Genomic DNA, 26,004 nt, shown 5'->3' with positions numbered 1-26,004 from the left:
AACCAACTGAGCCACCAAGGTGCCCCATCACTGCCACTCTGTACCCCCTGCTCAGGAGGGTAATGGAAATCTTGGCCAGCTGCCCTCCAGTCCTGCCCCACTGGTTCCAGTCGACTGAGAATATGGCAGTTAAGCCAAAGGCTAACAATATCCTGACTTCCGAGTAACACCTGTGAACTGAGAGAAGACATAGTGGGGTCAGAGCAAGTGCACAGGGTCACAGTAGGGCAAAGAATACTGCAAAGGAGCTATGGGGGATATGGAAAGCCCAGGAGATCTTGTTCTGGGATAGCTGCTGAATTGCCCTCTAGAATTTTCCACTGCAAATGGTGGGGCTTCTTGGGCTCTTGAGCTTGGAAAGCATGGATAGAAGGGTTTCTGCGGCAAAAAGAGAATTTAGCTTATCAAGGGGGAAAAAAATGCCAGGCTTTTGCACATGCTGCACCCTCTGCCTAGAACAAGTCCCTCCACCTTATTCTGGCCATTCTTCATTCTTCAAATTTCAAGTTATGGACCACTTCCTCTTCTCCAACTCCCACCACCCCACCTTCACCATCCTCCAAGAAGGGCTTAGAGGTCTCTCTGCTCCCACAGTTGATGCTTGCCTTAGCCAACACTATCCCACTCCAACAACTCCCTATTGGTCTTTCCCAGTGGATTTTAAGCTGATGAGGTCAGAGACCATAATTATCTTACTTACCACTGTATCTCTGGTATCTAGATACTCCTTAAGTATAGTACTCATAAACTGTTTTGATAAATGGATGAATAAAAATGGAAGGAATGGCAAAGTGGGCAAGTGACAGAGAATCCCTCCACTTGTCTGGAGTATGGTTCTCAGCAGCCTAAGGGAGTGGCCTCCAGGGCAAAGGAAAGCTGCAGGGAGCTTTATCCTCCCTCCCTCTCCTCCCCACTCCCTACCATTCTTTTGTCGGTTATACCCCTTCTTCCCCAGCCCTGCATCTCTACATCCAATTTGGTGTGAGCTTGAGCTCCCTCTACTGGCCAGACTTCCGTGCCATGGGGAGCCAAGCCCAGGTACCCTCCCTTATTTCATTCCTCCCTCTGGAGAGACCTTTCTATTCCCTCCCCTACTTTGGAGTTTGTGAGGAACTGGAACATGAAGGGAAATCAGGGGTAGCCAGCACACCGGAGGTTTCCCAGGTCTGAGCCCCCACCTCCCCATCCTCGACCCCAGGGGCACTTCCCTCACATCCTCACCTCATGCTCAGTTTCCTGGAGTCTCTATTCCTAAACTCCTACTCCAGCTAATTCACAGAGATATTGATTTCTGGAGCCCTTGGCTGATACATCAGCTCTGACTGCAAAAGAAAGATCCCAAGATGAGTTGGGAATAGACAGAGACAGAGCAGAGAGAAAGGGGCCCAGAAAGTGAAAGGATATAAACCCACACTGAGACAAAGATTATGGTTGAAAAAGACCACCAGAGCTGTCCCCAGACCTTTCTACCCCCATGGATTCATAAACCAGGGCCCCTGCCCTCTAAAGAAAGATTTCCCTCACCCCTTCAGTGTACCTATGTCCCCCTAAGGGGAATTATTGTGTTAATCAGATCTTCAGGCTTAATAGAAATATTAGACTTTAGGGATATCCTGGACAAAAGGGCTCTCCCCACCCCTGCCCCCTTCTCCTGAGAGGGCCCATCTGGGGCTCACATCTTCACTGTCACCACTGAGTGAATATTCTGGCTCCAGCCCCTTCTCAGGGATGCTTCTTTCCTTCTCTGGCATCAGCTCATCCAGCCAAAGTAGTTCCTGTGGTGAGAAGACCCTCTCTAGTGCCTTTCGGACCCCCACCAGGCCCAGCAACTGCAGGGATAGAAACAAGACCCAGGGCTGTCAGCAATAGCAGCAGAAACATGAGCAGCAGTAGCACTTATTGAGCACTTCCTGTGTACTGGGCATTGTGTATTGTTTCATTTAATGCTAACACATTCCTACAAGATAAATATAATTGTTGCCACTGTATAGAGAAAGAAACTGAAGCCCTGAGAGTTTAGAAACTTCCCAGAAGTTACACAGCTGGGATCCGGTAATCATATTGGTGCTACTAGAAAGCCCAGGGCTCTTAACTTCCTCAGGGACTAAGGATAAGGCCAGAAACCACCAGTGTCATCGCCTCACTGAGTAACAAAAGTGCCAGTATTGCCTCTCCCAGGGCCTCGGTTTTCTTTTGGACTTTATATCTCTGTCTGTGGTTGGTCAGCCAAAGAGGTTGTAAATGGAGTTGAATCAGGTATCCCAGGATTAGCCTATCTGTGGGCATCTCTCAGCCATCTTTCTCTGTCCCAAGATTCCCAACCAGGCAGAGTCAGGGCAAGTGAGAGGGGGAGAGTCTTCCTCCTGTGGAGGCTTTGGCCACCCTCCCAGGCTCAGAGTCTCCCAGGTTCCCTGGGACACTACCCAACCCTGCCCCAAGTCACCATGAGGGGGAAGATGATGGCTGCAGGGGTAGACTTGATTATCCAAAGCAAACCCAGGCAGGCAAGCTGGATGGCTGTGAAGAGGTGGACCCTGCTCAGAGGTACATGGCGCAAGAGCAGGAGGTCTGGCTGATGTTTTGCTGGCATCAATAATAGCTGTACCCTCTTTGTGAACTAGGGGAACAAGAGGAGGAGGAAAGCAGGGTATTCAGCCCGGAGGGTGTCACTGTTAGCTATCGAAGCCTAGCGTGAGGGGGCGGCCAGAAGTCTCCCTTGGCACCCTCCCCATTCAGAGCATGGCAGCAGAATCCTATGCCCAGGAGAGTCAGGAAGAGGATAGGAGAGGACTCGGCAAGTATAGGCAGGAGGTACCAGCAGGAAAGAACAGGAGGAGTGGGACTGCATGGTAAATATAATGGGCTCACCTGAATGCTGCTAATCGCTGCCACCCCCATGTACAGGAAGATGCCATAGAGCACAGGCATTGGGATGAACTGGTAGGAAGAAGTGGAGAGCTGGCAAAGGAGTTCACTTGTGCCAGCTGCCCGGATGCCCCCCACCCCCCACTTAGGCTCCAGCCCCAGCCTCCAGCATCTACATCTAAGCCTACCCAGCCTTTTCTGTTCCTTTCCAACTGCATGCCTGATACTGAATCCTCAAGACAGTCAGAAGAGGTAAATTCTATAATTGTTTCCATTTTACAGAAGGGGGATTGGATTGGCCTACTTCTCCAATCTTATCTATCACGTTCTTCTTTGCTCTCTCTGTTCCTGCTATATGGCTTCCTTTCCTTCCCCCAACATGCCCAAGTTTATTTCTACCCCCTTGCAAGGCCTTTGCTTTGCTTTGCTATGTCCCTCCACCTAAAATGTCCTTGCTTGACTTTCTTCTCACTACTCAGGCTTCTCACTCCTCATCTCTTGACATCCCAGAAGGGTGTGACCTTTCAATCTAAAGTAGACCTCTTGCACTCTTAATCACCCTTACCCTCTTATATTTTTCATTAGAAGTAATCACTATCTGAAATTATCCTATTTTATTAATTTTTTTCATCTGTCTCTTCTCACCAGAGACTATAAGCAGTGGATGGTCTCTTTTGATCACTACTATATCCCCAGTCTTTGGAACAGTGCCTAGCATATGGTTTATGTGCAGTAAACATCTGCTGAATGAGAGTCACCTAGTTAGTAAGCAGCTGATCCGGTCCATCTGGCTCTTTCAACTACTCCACTCTCACCCAGCTCCATGACCTTTCCCTCCCCAAACTTCTCCTCACTGGTGACTGTTGTATGCCATTCTCCATGCCCTCCTCGATTGCTTTGCTGCTTTGGCTTGTTGAAACTTTCTGTGATTACCTGTTACTTAATTTTTGTTCATGTGTGTATGTTGCTGATAGGGACTTGGCTCCATATCTCTTTTCAATACTCCTGCCCCTTCCTGCTCCCCACCCGCTTCTCCCAAGTGCCTAACAGAGCCTTGCGCATGGCAGGTATTCTACAAACATCTGGTAAGGGAGCAGTGAAGGGGTTTTGCCTCAAGGTTTTTCTGGGGCGTGATGATCACACTTTGTTGGGAGGCTGGAGCAAGGGTACCATACCACTTGGCCCATAGGGGAAGGTGGCATGCCCACACCCTTCTCCACTGGGTAGAAAGCCCTCTGGGTAAGAGGCTGGGTTCTCAGATGGACCTGAGAAACTAGCTCTCTTGGTGATCTTTTGTAAGCTGCTTAACCTCTTTAACCTTCAGCTTCCTCATTTGTGAAGTACGGATGCCTTCAGGGTTCATGGGAGGATCAAATGAGACCAAGTGTGGAGAAAACAGCACAGTGCCTGGTGCACAGTAAGTATTTAGCCAGTGTCAGTTCTTGCTTTCTTTATTATTAGTACTGCCCTGCCCGGCCCCTGATGCCAGGCTAACAGGTACCTTGAGTACAGGTGCCAGGAAGATGGAAGTTCCTGTGAGGATGAACACCACCAGGCCTGTCAGCCTCTGCTCCCTGTGGTACAGAGAGGGAAGAGTTAGCCAGGGTCTGGGAGAGCCCCCAGGGTGCCGGACTGGAGATGCGAACCAGATACTACTACAGGCACTGGCAGGAGGGAAGTGGAGGGATCCCCCACTAGTCACCTGGCAAAGAGGGGGCCTTAGCATGGTGTGCAAAATTGGTGGAGAGGAAGGGGCACGGCACTTCAGTTTGGGTGTTCCAGGCCTCACCATCAGCTCAAGCTCATAGGCTTTGATTTTGATTTTGAAGGAAAGTTAGCAATTTTTACACTGCCATAAAAACTTCTCTTTCACAGTGTCAAAGTTAATTTCACATACTTTCCACAGATTGTGTTTCCAATAGTTACAAAATTGTTTTTGTGATGGTAACTCTGTAACATCAGTGAGGTACTCCTACACTGAGCGGGGGGGGGGGGGGGGGGGGGGGGGGGGGGGGGGTATTTAGCTGGCACCTCATCCTCGCTCAGCCCTGGCTGCCTCTGCCTTTACATCCATGAGGCTCCTCTCGAGGGCCCGCCCAATCCCACGGCCGAAGGAGAATGGGGGAAGATCTGACACACCCATCTCAGCCCAGAACCCATCCATTCACTCCACTGCAGTGCTCATGGAGCAGTGAGAGAGCCCTCTGGAGTCACCAGCTTAGAATTTAAGCTGTCCAAATAAGTGCTTTGTATCCCACCATACCACCTTACTGACCACCTCTCACTCTAGCCTCCTGAATACTGGCCTCACCTGATCCCCAGGAAGCTGCGGGGCTCCCCCAGGGCACAGGCTCTGCTTTCTCTCCGAAGACTGTCCATGTGGGCCAGGGAGATGACTGTGGCTGAGACGTACCAGGGTAGCCCCAGCACTGATGTGAGCAGCATCAGCATAGCCACACAGAAGAGGTCCAGGTGGAAGCCAGCTCCCTTCTGCAGGTAGTGGTGGAGTATTGAGGGTGAAACTAAACCAGACCTGGGCTCTCTCTCCTTTGGAGTGGGAGAGGGAGGTCCTGGACCCCATCCTAGAGTTTCTGTCCCTTGGTCTAGGGACCTAGGGTCTTACCCGGCAGGCCTTACCCGCAGTTTATATTCAGCACGGTTGAGGATGACCGCTGTGATCTGCTGGTCCATGAAGATGAGGATAGATAGCAGCAGGGCAGGTAAGGCTGCTGCCACACTTAGCCACCAGGGGTTGGCTCCAAAAGGTGACACCAGCCAGCCACGCCCAGGGAGTGTGGGCTGGGAGAGGGTGTTCCATGGACAAGTTAGAGAGGGTCTCCCAAGAGTACCTCACCTGCACACCCCAGCATTGGCATTCTTCTATAACCCCTTACCCCCGTTCCAAGACCCTAGATGATAGGTAGGAGCAGTATGTGTGCATGCATAGCTGGTTCAAAGCATCCCAGTGTCTTAAAAGAGGGCAGAAGGAGGGGGACCACCCTGGGCGTTGGGCTGGAGCCAGGGGCTCTGGACTTTGGTTCTCAGGGGCCCTCCCGCCCTGCAAGAGGAGGAGATGGAAGGAGAGGCCGGCCTATACTTCTTGATGTACAGAGCCCTCTCCCCTAGGCAACCCCCCCCCCCCCCCCGCCCAACCAGGGTAGAGCGACTCAGGCTCAGACCTGCCTTGATCTGGGGCAGGCGCAGGGCTGGGTGTGTCTGCGTCTGCTCTGATTATAAGCATCTTTGTGGGGGAGGGGACCCCAGTTGCCGTCTCAGATTCTGAGCCACTGAGGCTACCCAACTGGAGTCCCCCTGCTCTCCTGTCCTGGGGGAAGCTGGAGAGAAGGTCTCCAAATGCCCAGGCAAAGTCTAAGTGCTAAGTCAGTGCTAAGCCTTGTCCTGTGCACTGTCATGCCCTTGGTAGGGAGCTCCAGCTTTACCAGATCAGAGCCGGCAACTGGGGGTTCAAAAAAGAGAGTGGGGGGGCACCTGGGTGGCTCAGTCATTAAGCGTCTGCCTTTGGCTCAGGTCATGATCCCAGGGTCCTGGGATCAAGCCCGGCATCGGGCTCCCTGCTCGGCGGGAAGCCTGCTTCTCCCTCCTCCCTCTCCCCCCGCTTGTGTTCCCTCTCTTGCTCTCTCTCTCTCTCTGTCAAATAAGTAAATAAATCTTTAAAAAAAAAAAAAAGGAGAGAGTGGGGAATAGTGGAGTGGGTAGGGCCAACCTATGACAATAAGTAACATTTATTAAGGTCTTGGTATATGCCAGTCCCTGCACTGTAGTAAAATGCTTTACATCCATCTTCTGTGAACCTCAAGACAACTTACAGAGTAGGAACCATTGTTATTTATTATTTCCATTTTATAGATGCATAAATTGAGGCTCATTGATGAGAGATGTGGGTTAATTTGCCTAAGGTTTTACAGCTAGGAAGTGGCAGAACAGGATCTCAAACCCAGGGCTGGCTGAGCAGAACTCATCCTCTTAACCCCTAATTTATAATAATAGCTGCCATGTATTCTGTACCACTGTGTCAGCAGCAGTACCTCATTAATCCTCACAGCAGCTCTGTGAGGTCATTATTATTATCCTTTCTATTTTATAAGCGAGGAAATGGAAGCTCAGAGGAAGAGAAACATGGGATCTGTGCATTTCCTCCTCCAAGGTCCTGTGTGCTGGCCCTGCTCTCCCCTCTGTCCTATACTCCCAGCTCTCACCTTGAACTCACTGGGCACCGTGAGCTTTGGCGTGGCCAGACCCAGGAAGGAATCAAGGCCACAGCCCAGCAGCATGGCCAGGACTGAGGAGAAGTCACCGAGCACTTTGCGCACCTGGCCACACAGTGGACACTCGTCAGATTCAGGCCCGCCAGCCCCCTCCTTCTTCACCCTTTCCCATGCACAGACATGGCCCAAGGCCAAGAGCCAGTACTCTCCGACAGAAAGAGAGGTAATACTCACCACAGAGGGGAAGAAGCGGCTTGCCTTCACATGCTTGAGGGCCGTGGCTAAGAGGAAGGAGGTAAGGAAGAGGAGGAGGGAGAAGAAGGCGATGTCTGGGACTGTATGGCAGCTGGGGCCGCGAGGCTGGCCTCCCCTCCGGGCACACTCAGGTGGGGGCAGCAAGGAGGCATTGACCAGGCCAAGGTCCTGTGTGGAGGGGGTCATCAGGGATGGGGGTGGCGGAATAAACACTGGCTGACACTCACTGGGACAGCAAGGGCCCAGGATAAGAGGTCTCCAGCCACAGCACAGGTCTGGGCCTCTGTGACCAATGAGGGTTTCCCTAGCCTATGGGGTGGGAAAAGCGGGGCACCACCGACTTCTTTGGCGCCCAGGCTTTCTTTCCCAGACCCTCCCAGGAACAGGCCCTCACCATACTTGAGATGTCATCTCTGTCTTTTGGTTCTGTCTTCGTCCACTGAGACTCATTTCCTGGGAAGCAGAGAACAATTTGGGTATATGCCCCTCCCCTGGGAACCTTCTCCAACCCCTCAGAAGTCTAACCTCATGGGTCCAAGTAAACCAGAGAGTTCTCAGTTCTGACTCATCTGTCTGCTGACTCCAATTGCTACCAAGTCTGCGCTCCTCAGAACATTGCCTGGTCCCTTCGCATTCCTTACCTATCTGTATCCCTGGTGCCAGAGACAGGACTGGCCAGAGCAGATGCCTAACAAATGTTTGCTTAATGGATGAGTACACCAATCTATGGGTTTCTACCAGGACCAGAACTGGTTTTGTTCAGCAGAGTCTGGCACTCTTGAGAGGACATCTCTTCCCCATTCCTGCTGCTTCCTTCCACATGGAGGTATTTGTGCAAAAGTAATATGCTGAGTGGCTCACCCCCTGAGTCGTCACTCAGACTAGGGAAAGAGCAGCAATTTATTTGATTGGTGAGTTTGAGAGAAGGCGCTGGGCATGCCTCTCCCTGTCCCCTCCTCTCCTCACTCTTGGGAATAAGCTGCCTGCACTGTGCATACATTTAGCTTTGCTCCTCTGGGGCAAGACAGTCCCTGTCCAGTGCAGCCATGACTGGGTGCGTAAATCTATCTAATTTAGGTTTCATTGTTAGGAAGCCCAGTCCCCCACAGATATAAGCATGTTCTTTGATCAGCATTGTCAGAAATAAAGACAATATTGGGCCTGCTCTGTTACTTCTCAATTGATCCAAAACCAGAGGGGAAAAGTGCTGCTGGTTTTTGGGTAAGTATTCAGGATTCTGCTGAACTTAACAAGGGGGGGGATAGCAAGGGGACAACCCCTCCCCCTCCTGCATCCTTCCCCATCTTGCCAAACTCCCTGTTTCCCTCACCCACCTCCCAGGTCTGGGTACTGGCAAAAGCAGCCATAAGCAGGATAGCCAGGGCTCTGGATGGGATAGGCACTGGTCAAGCTCAGCATTTTGCCCACAGCATCGTAGATGAAGATGAGGCTGATGAGGGCACAGAAGCCTTCTTCGGTGAAGCGGGTAAAGTAGCGTACCAGCACGCTGGCCTCTGTGGCCACCAGTGCCAGGCAAAATGTGGCCACCCAGATGCCCACCCACAGGCGGAAGGGTAGATAGTCCAGGCTGTAATCTCTGGGGGCGGGGGGGGTGAGACAGACAGGAATTGGCAGAGCTGTTCTGCTCTCCACTTAATCCAGGTTAGGTGCCCCTGGAGCCAGACAGTTTCCACCCTCCCCTACTGACCCAGCCAGGACCAGGCTGAGAGTGTGGCTAGTGAGGGTCTGGTGACAGTCAGGGCATTCTCCTACCTACTAAAGGAGAAGAGCAGGCGCTCGAAGACCAGCACTGGCCCCGTACTGCTGAGGATGGTGAGGGGTTGGCCAGCCATCAGGCAGAAGGCAGCTCCCGCCACTGCAGTGCCCAGGAAACTCTCCAGCACCCCCTAGAAGCCAGCAGGGAACCCTGTCCGCACAGGACACTGGAGTCCTCAGCACAGCAACCCAAGCTTCCAGGGAAGCCCACCCATTGTCCCAGGGAAGGGTAAAGGGCATGGTGGGCAGAATACCAAAACTTGTGCCTGCCCCCCTCATGCCTCCCCACTCACCTGAGCACCATTGGTCGCTTCCCCCAGCAGACCCCCAAAAGTGATGGCATTAGTGACAGTGGCCAAGTAAATGTAGAGCACGGCCGAGAAGCACTGGGGATGTAGCGCGTCCAAGAAGTCGCTGGGGTACCATGAGGCCTTCCGGCGCACATCCTGGACAAGGCCCCCAAACAGCCTCCCACCCATGGTTTGTCAGTGATCCAAGTGACCCCACCCATGCCCCTATCCCCACTACTTTCCCTGGGACTGGGTGATCCCCTCCACAGTGAGCATATGCCTCTGTGCCCCTGTAACCCCTGCCCCTCCCTGTACCTTTACCCTTGCTCTCACCCCAGCTCACCTCACCTGCCTGTCCGCTGTAACTCTGGGATGGGTGCCTGCGGCCAGTGGCCATACCTGTCCTCAGCCAGGGCTCCATGCTGGGCAGAGGAGCCCTGGACCTCCCTCCGTTGTGAGAGGAGCCTGAAGAGAATGGGAACCCAGGTTGCCTGAGGATCTCCACCAGAACATGACTGGGCACCCTGCCCCCTGGTGGCTGCTCGTGTCTCTGCCAGCAGGCTGGGAATCCAAAGATAAGGTTCTATCCCTTTCCTGGAATCCCCTACCCTCTTCAACAGTGGGAGTGGACCCAAGGTCTGTGGAGAAGGCCCCCGTATACCTTTTGTGCTGGGAGGGCAGACATTTAGGTGGGGCAATCCGGGCTGTCGGGTCCCACCGACCTGGAGGGAGCACTGTCACCTCCTCTAGGAAGGCATCCAAGGCTGCCAGAAGGTCTTGAAGGTCGCTGGCCCGACGAACTGACCACTGGAATTGCTAGGGATAGGGGCACAAAGGGGCAGTAAATGCAGATCTGGACCCTTACATGCATTTTCACAGTCTCAAAGCTAGACACAAGTCAGATAGGCAGACAAGTCATTCAAGTATTCACTCATTAACGCACGCATGCGATGAGTATTGGCTGCCTACTATGTGCCAGCACGGTGCTAGGTAAGGGGGCTCCAGTGGCAGCCAAGGAAACCTCAGTCCTCATGCTCACGGACACAAAGCCACACTCTGCCTCATCGCTGTATTCTGTCACACATGGAGAGTCCGCACGTGCATACTCACTGACACAAGTCTATGTGTGGGCATGTGCACGTGCGCGCGCACATGCACACACACACACACACACACACCCTGCCCAGCTCACCGGGTCACTGAGGAGGATGGCCACTGCCCGGCCCATCTCATGGTAGCCCTTTCCCAATGTGGAAGGACCAAGGAGGAGGCAGAAAAATCTGAAGAAGGAACCAGGCCCCAGAAATATGAGAGGCTGCTATCCCATAAGGCAGCCCTGACCTCTTACCTCCCCCCCAGCCCCCATACATTTTGTCGTGTGCACACCTACTTTGCAGCCCTGACCACTAGCCCCCCCCCAGACCCCTTAGCACTATCCTGCACTCACCCCCAAAAGAACTGGACCAGAGACCTCCCAATCCCCTCCCTAGTGAAGATCCTTCTTCTGGTTTCCAGAACCCTCGACTCTCGGCAGCCTTACCTGCTGGGAAGGGGAACCTCAGTGAGGGGTCCCAGCACCACTGGATCCCGCAGGCGCACAAAGGCCCCCAGGGGCTGCGCGAGGAAGCCCAACTCTCCTGCCAGCACAATTCCTGCCTCAGCCCCTGGTGGCAGCTTCTGTCTCAGGGGGTTCTGACGCTGGATGGGTTCAAGGAGACACAAAAGATGAGAGCTTATTTGGGGAGGCGGATGTCAGCAGAATACTGATTGATAATGAGGCCAGTGGAGGGTGAACCTCTGTTAATCCCTGACCCCTTTCCCAGCCCTGCCCAAGGAAGGGCCACAAACCTGTTCCTTCAGTGGGGCTTCCTCACTGTGAGAAGCCTCTCTTGGATGGGCAGACCCTTCAAAACAGGATTAGGCAGTGACTAAGAGCACGGGCTTTGGAGGTGGATGCACCAGGGCTTCCTGACCAGCTTTACCTCTGACAGACTATGAAAACTGGAGCTTCCCCTCTCTGAGCCTCAGTTTTCTTATCACTAAAATGGGGCTAATTGTGGTACTACCTCACAGGATGGTTGTGAAGATTAAATGAGATACTACATGTAAAACTTTTGGCACAATGCCTACCAAAAACATCCCTTCCCAGAACTCTGGCCCCTCCACTCTTCTCCCCTCACCCTTACCTCCACTTCTCACCCATGAGACCTGAGTTGAGCTATGAGCCAAGGCTAGGCTGGTCTAGGTCCGGAAGGGGGCAAGGGGATCTGGGACCCTCCCACCTAGGGCTTTTGGTCCTGGGCCCAAGGACAGGCCTCTCACCCTGGCAGGGCCTGGTGCCTGTGGGCTGGATGAGGTGCTGGGGTCTCTGCAGCAGCAAGGCCTGCAGCTGCCCTCTCAGCTCTGGGCTCAGCGACTCCACTCTGGTCACCTGTTCTGAAGAACAGAGGTGGGGCTCTAACCCTTTCCTGAGAGCTCCCTGCCCCAAAACTTCCCCTTGCCCCTCTGCCCAGGTCCCTTTCCATTCTGGGGGTCTCAGGGAACTTGCTCCTCTACTCTAGTCTTCCATCTCCCCCCCGCACTGTGACAGGTAAGGATAATCCCTAGGGTGGGGTGGGGTCAGCTCTGGAAAGTTCTAAGATTTGGGGGGGGGGAAGTCCTGGGGAAATGGCATGGCTGCCCAGGCCCTCCCTGCAAAGGCTCCCAGCGTACCCACGAGCTCCAGGAGGCTCTGAGCTGGACAGTCCAGCAGCACAAGGCCCTCGGCCAGTAGGCTGCGGAGCTTCTGAAGGCTGGGCAGTGCCAGGGTGGGCACATGAGGAACACTCCACCGGCCCGCACCCACCTCCAGCTTCTCCTCAAACAGCACCCACCTGTGGTGGAGAGGAGTGGACTATGTTATTGGGGCCATCTCTCCCAGGCCCAGGAGTGGGGACACAGGAGAGGCAGGGAAGGTAGGGCAATGGGGGAGTCCTGGGCCCAGTGGCCTCTTCCTGGGCATTAACCCCTCAACTGGGGTCTTGGGGAACTCAAAAGTAGATTGCATAGAAAGCTGAGCATCATGGAGGGTGAGGGTCTGAACTGGAGAACACAGAGAGGAACTCCTGATTGGGGGTTAGAGTACCTCCTCACACAGGAGGAGCTACGGATCATAGAGGAGTCCCCAGCTGGGGAAAGGGAAAGACCCCATAAAACTGCCCTGGGTCCCACTCACCTGCCCGTCTCTCTCCACTCCAGTGCCTGGGGCCAGCCCAGTAGCTCATTCAGCTGAATGAAGAGCAGAGGGTCCTTGGGTACCCCCAGTTCCCCTCTGTCTGTGTCTGAGGGTCCGTCAGGGCTGGGGCCAGAGCCAGGGCCACTGTCCAGCTCTCCTGTGGGCACATTTTCACAAGCACTGGAGACCTCAAACTCCTCCTGGCCTGGTAGCTTCATCTTGGGGAGGCTTGCACAGACTTTCATGGACTGGTACAGTCCTAGGTTTTGAGTCCAGGGGCCCTCTGGCTGGCTACATTTATAATGCAACCCCCCTCCCCCCGCCCGGCACTGCCCCAACAAGCAGCGCAACACAAACAAGCAAGGCCTGCTGACTCCAGAGCCAACCGGGTCATTCCCTTTCCCACTTGCTTTCCCCAGCCCTTGCCGCCTGAGAGTGTTTGTTAAGACTAACCTGATCTTTCCCAGGCTCTCCAGAAATGCCCAGCCTGGAGCCAAAATGTTGTGTGCATTTTCTGTGGGATCAGGTCTGACCCCACTGTGCTTTGTGTAAATTAACAGGAGTAAGTCACTGGCCTGGGTCTGAGGACTGAGACCCTCAGATTATCCTGCCCGCTACTCTGTATCAAATACAAACACCAACCCCCACCCAGGACTGTTTTGGGTGTCACCAACACACCCTAAGGGCACCCATTTGGATAAACAGAGACCTAATAAGTAACTGGATCTGTGGAAGCCAGGCTACTCTAAGGGAGACACCAGGCAGAATCCCAGCTCATTAAAGGGCAAAGGAGGCATTGCAAGGAGAACACAGGGCCTGAAGCTTAAATTCCTTTGTCCAAGCACACCTGGAAACTTTCCAATTTAGCTGTGTCCCTGGGGTCTGCCCTTCTAACTCAGCCAGGCAGTCAGGGCAGAGGAGCCAACTAGAGCGTGTGTATGAAGGAGTTCCTGGAGCCAAAAGAACAAAGGAGAATGTGGTCTATTAGCAAGTCCTGTTGGCTCTACCTTCAAAGTAAACCCAGCATCCAACCACATCTCCCCACCTCCCACACTTCTACCCTGTTCCAAGCCTCCGTCCTGTCTCACCTGAATTATTTCAAGGGCTTTCTAATCTCTTGCAATCATCTCCCTGCTTCCACTCTTCCTTCCTTGCCCAAAGTTCTTAATCCGCATAGCAGCCATAGGGATCCTTTTAAAAGGTAGTCAAGCTACATTACTCTTCTCAAAACTCACCTGATACATTCCCCTTACTCCTAGAAGAAAAATCAAACTCTGTTATGACCTATAAGATCTACAGTCTGGCCCTAGCCTATGTCCCAGGCCACATCTCATACCATTCTCCCTTGCTCACTCCTTTCCAAGGGCATTGGTCTTTGTTATGCAAAGCCTGTTCCTGCCTGGGGGTCTTTGCTGTAGCTCTTCTCTTTGCAAGGAAAGCTCTTCCCCCAGATCGTCACATGACTGGATCCCAGTAATCTAAGCGTCGTCTTAGACGTTACCTACTCAAGGAGACCTTGTTTTTTCCGCCCAGCCCTGTGTCTCCATCACTGTTCTCGGTTTTATTTTCTTCCCAGCAGTTATCACTACTACTATCTGCCTCATTTATTTGCCGTTTATTGCCTGCCCCGCCACACACACACATACTGGAATGTACCGTTCACGGAGCAGGTATTTTACCTATCTTCTTCAACGGCTGCCCTTAGCGCACCTAGTGGCCCTCAATAAATACTTGTTCAATGAGCGCATAGAAAGGGAGGGGCTGGGAAATAAATGCACTTCTCCCGGAGGTCACACGAGGGCGCTGCTCCACGCGGACAGGATCGCCTGGTCCACTCACCAGCCGCGTTTGCTTTCCCAGTGGACCCGCCAGGGCGCGGAGATGACAAAAAGGCAGGGAGGGGTCCTTAATCCTCCAATTTTCCCTGGATTGGCCCAGGGGGATGGGATGTGGGGGGAGCGCAACAAGGATGGAGAGAGAGGGCTAATCGTGCTCTTTGGTCAAACCCTCCACTAGATACGTAGGACCCCTCTCCTCCCTCGGAAATGGGACTTGGGCTGATTTCTCCCCACTAACCCCAGGTATGGACTTGGAGCGCAGCGATTTGCCCCAAGTCCAAGGAGGTCCCAGGATAGGAATGAAAGGAGTGAGTCACTCTATTACCACTTGGAGAGGTGGTGCTGAGTCTGAGCGGGGAGTTGGTTTCAGCCCCAGGAGGAACAGAAACTGGCCTAGGACCTAACAGGGCCTGGAATCCCTGTGACCACCCACTTCAAGAATGTGCCCCAACCTCAGGGCAAGTGATTCAAGAGAGCCTGAGGGGGGCAGGAACAGGCACTTGGCATGAATAACCCCCCTCACATACACAGCCTCCCTTCCCATCCCCACTCCTGCCAAAGTTCAGAGGGTCTTACCTTGCCTTCTCTATGGCCCCAAATACTCTGCCTCCCAAGGATGTCTGCCATTGAGGGCCACCATGCCTCCACTCTCCCCAGGCTCCCTTCCTCCCTCTCGGGTCCTAAGTGCCCTGAGCTGGGCAGGTTGGTGAGAAACATGAGTGAGAACCCTCAGGTTTGTCTGTGGGCACCAGCTGTCTCCCAGGCAGGGCTCAGTGAAGGTAGGCTATATGGGCAAGTAGCCTTGGGTGTTGGCACTGGAAAATACCCTGACCCAGGAATCCAAAAACTGGGTTCTTATCCTGGCTCAGTCATAGATTTATTAGGTGTTCTTGACCAAAGTCCTTCCCCTCTCTGAGCCTGTTTTCTTTGTATAAATTAAAACAGTTGGGGTAGATGATTTCCAAAGTTCAAAGCATACCTTTACGCAATACTCTGAGCTGAACTCTGAGTGAAAGGGAGTGGTGTCATGAACAGACTGCCTTGGTGTAAATCCAGGCTTGATCACTTTCTAACAAGTGGAGAAGAGATTTATCTTTGCAGAACCTGAGTTTTCTTAGCAGCAAAAGGGGAATAATAAAAGTATCCACAACATAGGCTTTATTAAATGAAACAATGCATGTAAATTAAGCCTATCACATAGTATACACAATATGGAGGCTATTATTACTATATAACTGAAAATAGTCACTTGTAGAGTGGGGAAGAAAGAAAACATATACTGATATGTCAATTGTATCTAATCCTGTGCTAGGCACATTATCTCACGTAATCCTTGCAACAACTTTAAAAAAAAACAACACCTTTTACTTCTTGGGGCACCTGGTTGGTGCAGTTGGTTAAGTGGTTGGCTCAGGTGGAGATGCTGGGGTCGTGAGATAGAGCCCCATGTCGGGCTCTGCGCTCAGAGTGGGGTCTGCTTAAGACTCTCTCTCCCTCTCCTTCTGCCCCTCCTCGCTCAAATAAATAAATCTTTAAAAATAAAATAAAACTTTTACTTTTAAAAAACTCTTTAATTTTTTGACTAGTTATTTATGAGAATCCTTAATTATAGAAGAAGAAATGAAGAAGTTGCAAAAAAGATACAGAGAGATCTCCAGCTGATACCTTTAATCCATCTTCCCCCAATGGTAACATCTTACATAAAGATAGCACAATATCAAAACCAGGAAAATGACAGAGGCACAATACTGTTAGCTAGACTATAGGCCTTATTCAGATTTCATTTGTTTCTACATGCACTTGTTTGTCTATGTATGTGTCCGTGTGTGTATAGTTTTATGAAAGTGCATCACATGCAAGCTGGGCAAGTTGCTCAACTTCCTTAAGCACTGGTTTTCTCATCTATAAACTGGGGGTGAAAATACTATCTTCCTCAGAGGACTGTTGTGAGAATTAAATGAGATAATGTATATAAAGTACTCAGAGTAATGTCTAAAATGTAGTGAACACTCAAAAAATTTAAGTATGTTTTAATTTTTTTTAAGATTTTATTTTTTTATTCGTTTGAAAGAGAGAGAGAGAAGGGAGAGGGGAAGAAGGAGAGAGAGACAGAATCTCAAACAGACCCCGTATTGAGCAGGAAGCCTGAGGCAGGGCTGGATCCGATGACCCTGAGATCATGACCTGAGCCAAAACCAAGAGTCCAAACCTTAGCTGACTGAGCCACCCAGGTGCCCCAGTATTTTTTTTGAAAAATCATGTTTTGAAAAGTGACTTGAAATACATAAATCATTCATATTTGTTTTTTAAAATTCATATTCGTTATAGAAGAAAAATAGAGGGGTGCCTGGGTGGCTCAGTCATTGGGCATCTGCCTTCGGCTCAGGTCATGATCCCAGGACCCCAGGATCATGACCTGAGCCGAAGGCAGACGCTTAATGACTGAGCCACCCAGGCGCCCCAATAAATACAATCTTTAAAAAAAAAAAATAGAAAATGCCCCTAAGAGTAAAAATAACAAAATAAAATTTCACAATGCCCTTACTGTAAAATAACCACTATTAATCATTTTACTCACACCACAAATATGAGGCCCATTTCATTATTCCCACTTTATTATAAAAACACTGAGACTCGGAAAGGTTAAGCACTTTGCCATAGCTACTGAGTTAACGAGTGAGGAGCTGAAATTTAATGCACGGTCTTGCCTCCATTGCTCCCAGCTGGGGGCAGCAGACTGGCGCAAGAGTAACACCAATCCAGGGCTGACTGGGATGAGCAGCATCTGCTGGCTTCTGAGTGCTTGCTAGGTTCCAAGCACTGCCTTAGCACCTCGCGGGTCATCTCCATGAGTCTTCCCGATAGCCCTTGGAGGTGGGTATCGGTCCCATTTCTGAATGAGGAAACTGAGCCTCAGAGGTACCTTGGCCAAAGTCATAGCTAGCAGCTAGTGGACCCAGGGTTCAGGAAGGGGTCAGTTGCATGCCTCAGCCTGAGCTTCAAAGCCTCTGCTCTGAGGGATTCATTCAGACAAGATGCTAGTGGAATGTGTGTGGAGGGAGAGTCTCTGCAGTTGGAGGTCTCGGCTTCTCTGACCCTGGAGCTGGGGTACCCTTCCCTGGCGCCCACCTTGACCCCAGACCTCCCAGATGCAGCCAACACTTGGAGCGGGCCCTGACAGTTGGAACCTGCTTCTACTCACAATGCCCGCACTCCATCTGGAGTACAGGGGTCTGGGCATTTGAAGGGGAGAAGGACGAGGTATCAGAGAGCCTGAGTCTGCAGCACAAAACCACCTGCACGTGCCATAAACTGCTTTGCCTCAGGCTTTCTGAGCCCCCGAGACCGAGCCTTCCAGATTCAGGAAACGTGGGGAAGGCAGCTACAGGTCTGTGATTTTTGAGTCTCACATTAATTACGCATGCTCCGCTTACTTCCAGAAAAGATTTAAAGACGATAAAAGACATGGATACAAGTAAATATTTCAAAAATGAGCACTCATAATGAAACCAAAGTGGAGAAGAAAGAAATAATTGTCCTCAAAATTCTGGGCTAGGGATAATCATTGCAACTGTGTATCAAAACTTTTTTTTTTTTAAGATTTTATTTATTTGACAGAGAGAGAGAGTGAGAGCGCACAAGCAGGGGGAGCGGCAGAGGGAGAGGGAGAAGCAGGCCCCCCGCTGAGCAGGGAGCCCGATGCGGGGCTCGATCCCAGGACCCCAGGATCATGACCTGAGCCAAAGGCAGACGCTTAGCCGACTGAGCCACCTAGGCGCCCCAAGCATCAAAATTTGATTGTGATTTTCCTGACAGTGGATGCAAAAAGAGAACATATGAATTCGACATTTTGTCATTATCTAATAAAAGGAAATATCTATGCCAGATAGTCACGAGAGCCAAACTTTCTAACACTGAACTAACTGTAAGAGGAATTTGTTATGCCTTATTCAGGCACTGGCCAGGGACCTTATATGTAATAGTATCTAGAACAGCACTTTTACAAAGGATACAGAAAGACTTCTCATGTGAATATCTCTGGTGTTAGTGGTCCTCAGCCCTGTCAGAATAAATATTTTCTTTTTATAGCAAATACGTTAATATTCCTTTACTATCCTGAAATAAAGTTCACAGGGAATATCCTATCTGTACATTTACTTTTTTCTCTTTTGTAGAAATCTGTCCATGTTAATATTTTGATGTATTTTTCCAGTTTTTTTCCCCTATACATAGGTTTCAAAAGTATTTTAAAATAATCATAGAGAGGGGTACCCGGCTGGCTCAGTCAGAAGAGCATGTGAATCTTAATCGCAGGGTCATGAGTTCAAGGCCCATGTTGGATGTAGAGATTACTTAAACAAATAAACTTTTAAAAATGTGAATGTTTTTTATTTTTTAATTTTATTTATTTATTTTTAAAGATTTTATTTATTTTTCTGAGAGAGAGAATGAGAGAGAGAGAGCACATGAGAGGGGGGAGGGTCAGAGGGAGAAGCAGACTCTCCGCTGAGCAGGGAGCCCGATGCGGGACTCGATCCCGGGACTCCAGGATCATGACCTGAGCCGAAGGCAGTCGCTTAACCAACTGAGCCACCCAGGCACCCGTGAATGTGTTTTAAAAATAAAATAATTGTAGAGATACAATTCTATATACTTTATTTTTACCTTTTTTTTTTTTTAGTAGGCTTCACACCCAATGTGGGACTTAAACTCATGACCCTCAGATCAAGAGTCGCATGCTCCACCAACTGAGCCAGCCAGACACTCCTAATTTTAGTTTTTTAAATTGAGGTATAATTAACATATAACATTATACTAGTTTCAGGTATACAACATAATGATTTAATATTTGTGTATATTGTAAAATGATCACCATAATTGCACATTTACTCTTTAAAGAAAGTCAATACCCTAATTAATAGAAAAGAGAAAGTTATTAAAAATAAAATAAAGGCACCTTGGGGCACCTGAGGGCACAGTAGGTTAGGCGTCAGATTCTTGGTATCGGCTCAGGTAAAGATCTCAGGGTCATGAGATCAAGCCCCGTGTGGGGCTCTGCCCTGGGCGTGGAACCTGCTTCAGATTCTCTCTCTCTCTCTCTGCCCCTCCTCTGCTCTCTCTCTCTCTGTCTCTCTCAAACAAATAAATAAATCTTAAAAAAAAATAAGGGTACCTGGCTGACTCAGTTGGAAGGGCATGTGACTCTCAATCTTTTTTTTTTTTAAAGATTTTATTTATTTATTTGAGAGAGAGAGAATGAGAGAGAGCACATGAGAGGGGGGAGGGTCAGAGGGAGAAGCAGACCCCCTGCCGAGCAGGGAGCCCGATGCGGGACTCGATTCAGGGACTCCAGGATCATGACCTGAGCCGAAGGCAGTCGCTTAACCAACTGAGCCACCCAGGCGCCCTGTGACTCTCAATCTTGGTGTCATGAGTTCGGGCCCCACACTGGTTGCAAAGATTACTTAAATTAAAAAAATCTTTAAATAAATAAAATAACATTATTTGAATATGCAAATGCTTCCTCAGAACGACTCTAGAAATCTCAATGAAGAAGCCCATTGCTTGCCCCTACACAGACTTACTTTGAATGGGACAGCTACAAATACTAACTGACACAAAGTGTGTTGTTTGAGAACTCAGATACCACCAAAATGAACAATTCATGCTAATGTCATTCCTGGAAAAGTCAGTGTAAAAACTCTTTTTATATTTTAATGTTAATTAGAGATGCTTCTAGGCTCAAGTGATTATAATCAAGCTTCTCACCCATATGAATGTCTGGCAAGACACTCAAAAGCATGTGGAATATGGGACAATTCGGGGGGGGGCAATTTTTAAATGTGTGAGCCTGACATCTTTTCCTCCAAATGCCTGAGGACTCCCTAGTTTTTGGACAACCAAAAACTCCCCACAGATTCCCAAAATGACCCCTAGGGGGCAGTATCTCTTACTTTGTGAACCATTGTCCTAGATCAACCCTCTGTTCTAAAAAAAGCAAATGGATAAGGTTAAATTTTTAAATTGCAGCTCTGTGATTGCATTTCTAAGAGGAACTCAACTTACACATTCCTGGTACAGGATGTGATGTGACCTCATTCCAAGGTTGAGCCCTAGAGAAGTTAGTAACAATAGTACTGACCTATTTATGTAGGGCTCTCCATTTTGCCAAGCACTTTCAGAGGTGCTATCTCCTTAGTCACAAGAACCCCCTAAGCAGATTGTTATTCTCCACACTGAGAGACGAAGAGGCACGGAGAGAGAGATTATCATGCCCCACAGATCAGGGCTGTTGGTTGTCATGGAACTGTCTCAGCAGGACTTTGAATAGCGGCATGCCTGCAAACAATTCATGATGGGCATTTACTGGCCAGTGCCTGAATACAGAACAGTTGCTTCAACCTGTCATTTTACACGTGAGGAACCTGAGGCTTAAAGAGGGAGATGGGTTGTGTGATGGATGAGTGAGGAATCACTTGCCCCCTCCCTGATGACAGCCAGCCATCTGTGCGAGGGGATGGCCAAAGTGGTAAAGTCCTGCTAATCCCTCAAAGTCACATAAATGGGCCCAGAAATGGAGAAGGATGGCTTGGAATCCAGGCCTGAACCAAGGACATTATAAATATTCCCTCCTCAACATCTGGGAATGCCAGGGACTCCTGATTCCTCTAAACCCCCTCCCTGCCTCATCCATTCCTAGTCTTCATCCTATTCAAATGGATCCTGAGCCCAGGCAATCAGACAAGAGGTCCTGTTCATCCGTGGGTGTGCATGAAGTGTTACCTGGCATGACCTTCAGGAGCCCCCAGGCAACATAGGAGGTACAAGGGGGTTCCAAATGGCAGATCTGAGTACAGATCCAGGTGCACCCCCAAAACTGCCTGATCATCGGGCTCAGCTGGGGACAGAGAACAGGGATGAAAGCAGCCTGGGGCAAGGAACGATGACTCCTTAACTCTCAGCTTTCCAGTTTGGGTAACTCTGGGCTCATGGTACCCTATAAGACAAGTACCCTCAAGGGAGGTGCCCTTTCCCCAGCCAGCAGAGCTTTGGGTCCCCTTAAGACTCACTTCTCCTGGTCACAGTGGAAGGAGAAGGTGGCTGAATCCCCTCTCCCAGGGGACACATGCTACTCCCTGAGCTCTGAGCCAGGGTTGCTATCTTGGGTAAAGTTTTTCAAAACTCCAGGAGGCCTTGGAGATCCACCATCTCATCATAAGCATGACAATCTCTCAGCAGAGGGATGAGGGAGGATGGCTGCCCCATGATAAAGCAGTACGTTCTTAAATTTCCCACTTAAAGGAAGGAAGGGAGGGAGGGAGAGAGAGAAGGAGAGAGAAAAAAAATGAAAGAGAGAGAGAGGAAGGAAGGAAGGAGGGTAGGAAGGAAGGTAGCCGCATTTGGGGATTGCGTGTGTGTGCGTGTGCGTGCGCGTGCGTGCGTGTGTATTTTTTTTTGACGCATTTGTTCTTAGTAGCAGCTGTCACCAAGTAAGCACCTACCATGTGCCAGGCATCATATTCTGCTTTACACACAGGATCTGATTTAACCATCACAAATCCCTTTAGTAATAGCTACTATTACTATTCCCGTCTTGCAGGTTAGCAAACTGTAGGTCAGAGAAGTTGAATAACTCGTCCTAACGTAGAAAGCAAAAAAATAGCATATTCAAAATTCGAACGCTTGGCTGTCTGGCTCCCAAGGGTATACCCATTTCACTAGCTGCTCTGCTGTCCTACCTAGTCCTCCTTTCAGCCTTGCGGCAGATTCTTATCACTGTCCTCCGCAGGACAGATGGAGCTCTGAGCCTCAGTAAAGCTGATGATGTTACTCTGTCTGTAGAAGCAGGGAGAAGGCAGCCATTGTCTCATCCATTTGTTAAGGGGCAGTGTTGAGCTTAAGAACAGAGGCCCGGGAAGAAGGAAGGAATTCAAATTGAGGCTTGGATTCTCACTAGCTGGGTGACCTGGGACCGCTACTCACCTGTTTTAGCTTCAACCCCTTAAAATGGGGAGGAATATCTAGTCTGAGGGCAATTGTGAGGAGCGTACAAGATAATGTGTGTGAGGTGTTGAGCACAGGACAAGCGTCATTACCAAATCTCCTCTGCCTCTGGCTCAGAGGTTCACATTTTGTTCAGATGCGCAATAAATTATTCTAGCTAATTAGGCAGACCAGTGCTTCTGAACCTGGTTGATGTCAGAATTACCAACAAAAGTATAAAAGCTTGGGCCCCACCGCAGCAGGGGCCCACTGGCTTCTCTCCCCAAATCAAGGTCTGTATGGCCTGGTAGTGAGTCAGTGACACTCAGTGTCCCATGGAGCCTGTCTTTCCAGAGGCTAGGGAACCCAGGATGGGGCTGGAGAACAGGATGCCAGGGTTTCTGCTCTGGATTTGCCCCCTTGTTACTCACTGGTGGCCCAGGGCCAGTGAGTCTTCAAGCCTCAGTTTGCTCATGGCCCATAGACAGTTGGGGAAACAGGAGTGGCCTGTTTGGACTCTGATTCCTTAGGGCTATATCCCTGGCACTTGACAGCCAGAGAGCAGGGGGGTGGTTACATGAAAAAATCCTGCATAATTGTGCTTTCCCATCACCATCTCACAGTGATAGGAAATAAACTCCAGCATCTACTTCGGCCTGTAATGTCCTCTGTTCTCGGTCCCTAGCCTTTGCTTCACGGTTATCTTATATGCCACCTTGCTTTCTGGCCTTCTTGCTGTTCCCTGAATGCTCCAAGTTTGTTCCCACTTCAAGTTTTTACACTTATGTGCATGGCTTGGAATGTTTTTGCAGTGGATGACCACAAGTCTGTTTCCTTCCTTTTATTCAGGGCTCAGCTTACATGTCACCTGCTCAGAGACGAGTTTGTGGATCAGTCACTAAACCTAAAGTATCATCCCAAGCACTGGAACACACCACCCTACAGAATATCGTTGCATTTGAGCATTCACTGTAGCTGTTTTTCCTTTTTTAAATTTACTTAATATGTTGCCTGTTTCCCTTTCAGTAGAATGGAAGCGTCATGAAAGCACATTCTTGGTTGCCTTGTTTCCTGCTGTGTCCCTTGTGCCTGAAAAGCATTCCTTGTATGTTTGTGGAGTAAATAAGCTAATGAAATGACCCGAGCCTGAATTGTGATTTATTTTCTTGGTCAGAGGACACCCCAGATTCTGAGAGGGGGAAGTGACTGTCCCAAAAGCATTCCAGGCCTTTTGTCTTCTTTTTCCAGGCCCTTCCCGTAAAACCTGGCTGACACACAAACTGAGGTGGGGTGAGGCTCCTAGGTGTGATGAAAGCTTGGAGTTGCCCCATGAATGGTGCGGCTAAGGCTGATGTGGAGGTGAGAAGGCGGAAAGGCGGAAAGGCGGAGCACACAAAGGGAGAGGCAGGTTGGGACAGGAGAGCAGGGTGTGAACCTGGCGGCAGGTAGGGGAAAGGGGTGACTTGGCTGTGTGTCAGGAAGTGTTCCCTCCACCCTCCCCTGGGGAGAGCCCTGACCTCAAAGTGGTTTTGTCTGGGGGAAGGAGGTGGTCAGGCAGTTGCTGAGGGAGAACAAAGGTGTGGCCTGGGTGGTCACCATCCACTGAGGTACTAGTGATCACCCAAAAGAATAATCCCACGGTGGCACTTGGCCAAATAGGTGACAGGTGAGCTTCCGCCCGAAACCAGTCCAACTGACAACATATAGCCTCAGACCTGGCAGGAAGGGAAAGAAGAGAAGCCTCAAGGGAATGGAGTAGTCAAGGTAGAATGCTTAGTGATAATAAGATAATAGGTCACATTTATTGAGAGCTTATAATATGCCTGGCACTGTACTAATTGCTTTCTTATATGAGTTTCCTCATTCAATCTTCAAAAAGCTCTCTACAGAGGAGGCCCTATTATTATTGTTATTTCCATTTGAGAGATTTGGAAACTGAGGCTCAGTGAAATTAAATATCTTGTTCAAGGTCACTCAATATGTAGCAAGGTCTGGGGCGCCTGGGTGGCTCAGTCGGTTAAGCGACTGCCTTCAGCTCAGGTCATGATCCCAGGCTCCTGGGATTGAGTCCCACATCGGGCTCCTTGCTCTGCGAGGAGCCTGCTTCTCCCTCTCCAACTCCCCCTGCTTGTGTTCCCTCTCTCGCTGTCTCTCTCTCTCTCTCTGTCAAATAAATAAATAAAATCTTTAAAAAAAAAAATATGTAGCAAGGTCTGGATTCCAACTTAGATATGTAGTAACCTAGGCCTGGGAAGGGTTGCTAGGAGCAAGTCAAGAGGGCAGACCCCTGCAAAAGTGGGGATGGAGAGAGACAGTGGGATAGCCTGTGTATAAATAGGAGGCCTGTTTTTATCTCTACACATGGGCTGAATCAGGCAAGCAACTCTATTTGGCACAATTTGAGGGCTCTGAATGCCAACCCAGCCCTGTGTCATATAACTCCCTCCCCAGAACGTCTCTGGGAGCTGAAATATCTACTGGGAGAGTCATTTCTTTGGGTCAGGACATTGACAGCAGAAGAGTCCTGTAAAAATACATAGGTTGGAGGAGAAACACATCAATCTCCTGGCACCTGTTGAACATAGCAACCTAGGCTAGCCAGCTGGCTCCCATGGGAGAGGATCTCAGTTTCCACGTTGGGGAAGAAGGTGGGGTTCCAAGACAAGGAATAGTATGAGGCTTGTTGCACAACCACTGTCTGTCCGATCCCAGAAGCCTGGGAATTATAATCCATAGTTCAAAAATCTTAATGAAGACTATGTCCCCTGGGAGAAAGATGGCGGGAAGCCACTCCAGCAGCTGGAAGAATACTAACTTCCTTTGCTTTTGCTGGATTGATACCAAGTGCCTGCAACTGCAACTCTGGTTACTTTGGGCTCATGAAACCTGCTGGCATTCATGTGTCTAATTTTTTTTTATGTGCCTAATTTTTAAATGATATATGAATTAATTATGATTTACTATTTGCTGTGTTGCTAGGCGAAGAAGCGAGTGTTACCCTTCAGAAGGTGACATGGGTGCAGATCCCTGGTGTGGAGCAGGGATGGCTGGAGGGACCAGGCCTGGAACAGGGGAAGGAGCGAGGGGTGTCCAAGGGCAGAGCTCAGCTCAGCAGTCTCAAGGCTGCAGCACGACAAGCGTTTGGGGAAAGGTAGGAACTAGTCCCCGCCACCTGCCGGTCAGCAGCCCTTCCCACAGTCAGGCGGCGGCGACCCTGGCCTGGTCCCAAAATATGTGAGCGCCGCCCCCTACTCCCGCCCCCTTCCCCCGCCGCGCCCGCGGAGTCGGGGGCTGCGGGGGCTGCGCGGCCGGCGCCGGGAGCCGGGCGAGCGGCCCAGCGCGGGAGGGGGGAGGGGGCGGGGCGGGGCGGGGCTTCGGCGCCTCCGGGAGCCTTATTCCCAGCCGCGCGCCCGGGAGCCTTCAGTCGACCGAGGGACTTGCGGGCGGCGTGCGGCTGGCGGGCCTGACCGAGACGCCAGGGACTTGGGCGGGCGGACGGACAGAGTGAGCAGACAGACGCCAAGCGGCCGCCGGCTCCACGCAGGTCCCAGCTAGGC

General features: G+C 50.4%; 1 protein-coding gene across 1 annotated transcript; it reads right to left on the bottom strand.

Moving 5' to 3' along the window:
- Positions 1-111: 111 nt before the first annotated feature.
- On the bottom strand, positions 112-12,844 carry SLC4A9 (solute carrier family 4 member 9). The gene is made up of 22 exons (XM_021701839.1): positions 12,627-12,844; positions 12,125-12,285; positions 11,735-11,848; positions 11,261-11,316; positions 10,953-11,110; positions 10,605-10,692; positions 10,074-10,228; positions 9,761-9,877; positions 9,416-9,590; positions 9,120-9,253; positions 8,681-8,943; positions 7,741-7,799; positions 7,326-7,514; positions 7,083-7,196; positions 5,503-5,664; positions 5,177-5,355; positions 4,367-4,439; positions 2,869-2,937; positions 2,444-2,617; positions 1,677-1,829; positions 1,222-1,322; positions 112-378 (listed from the first exon to the last, which is right to left on the bottom strand). The coding sequence occupies exons 1-21, from the start codon at positions 12,842-12,844 to the stop codon at positions 1,269-1,271; spliced, it is 2,865 nt and encodes a 954-aa protein (XP_021557514.1). The 3' UTR covers positions 112-378; positions 1,222-1,268.
- Between the last annotated feature and the right edge of the window lie 13,160 nt (positions 12,845-26,004).

Source organism: Neomonachus schauinslandi, chromosome 7 (genome assembly GCF_002201575.2).
Source record: "Neomonachus schauinslandi chromosome 7, ASM220157v2, whole genome shotgun sequence".
Taxonomy (NCBI): Eukaryota; Metazoa; Chordata; class Mammalia; order Carnivora; family Phocidae; genus Neomonachus; species Neomonachus schauinslandi.
Note: the sequence above shows the minus strand (reverse complement) of the source record. Positions and strands in the feature narration are given on the sequence as shown.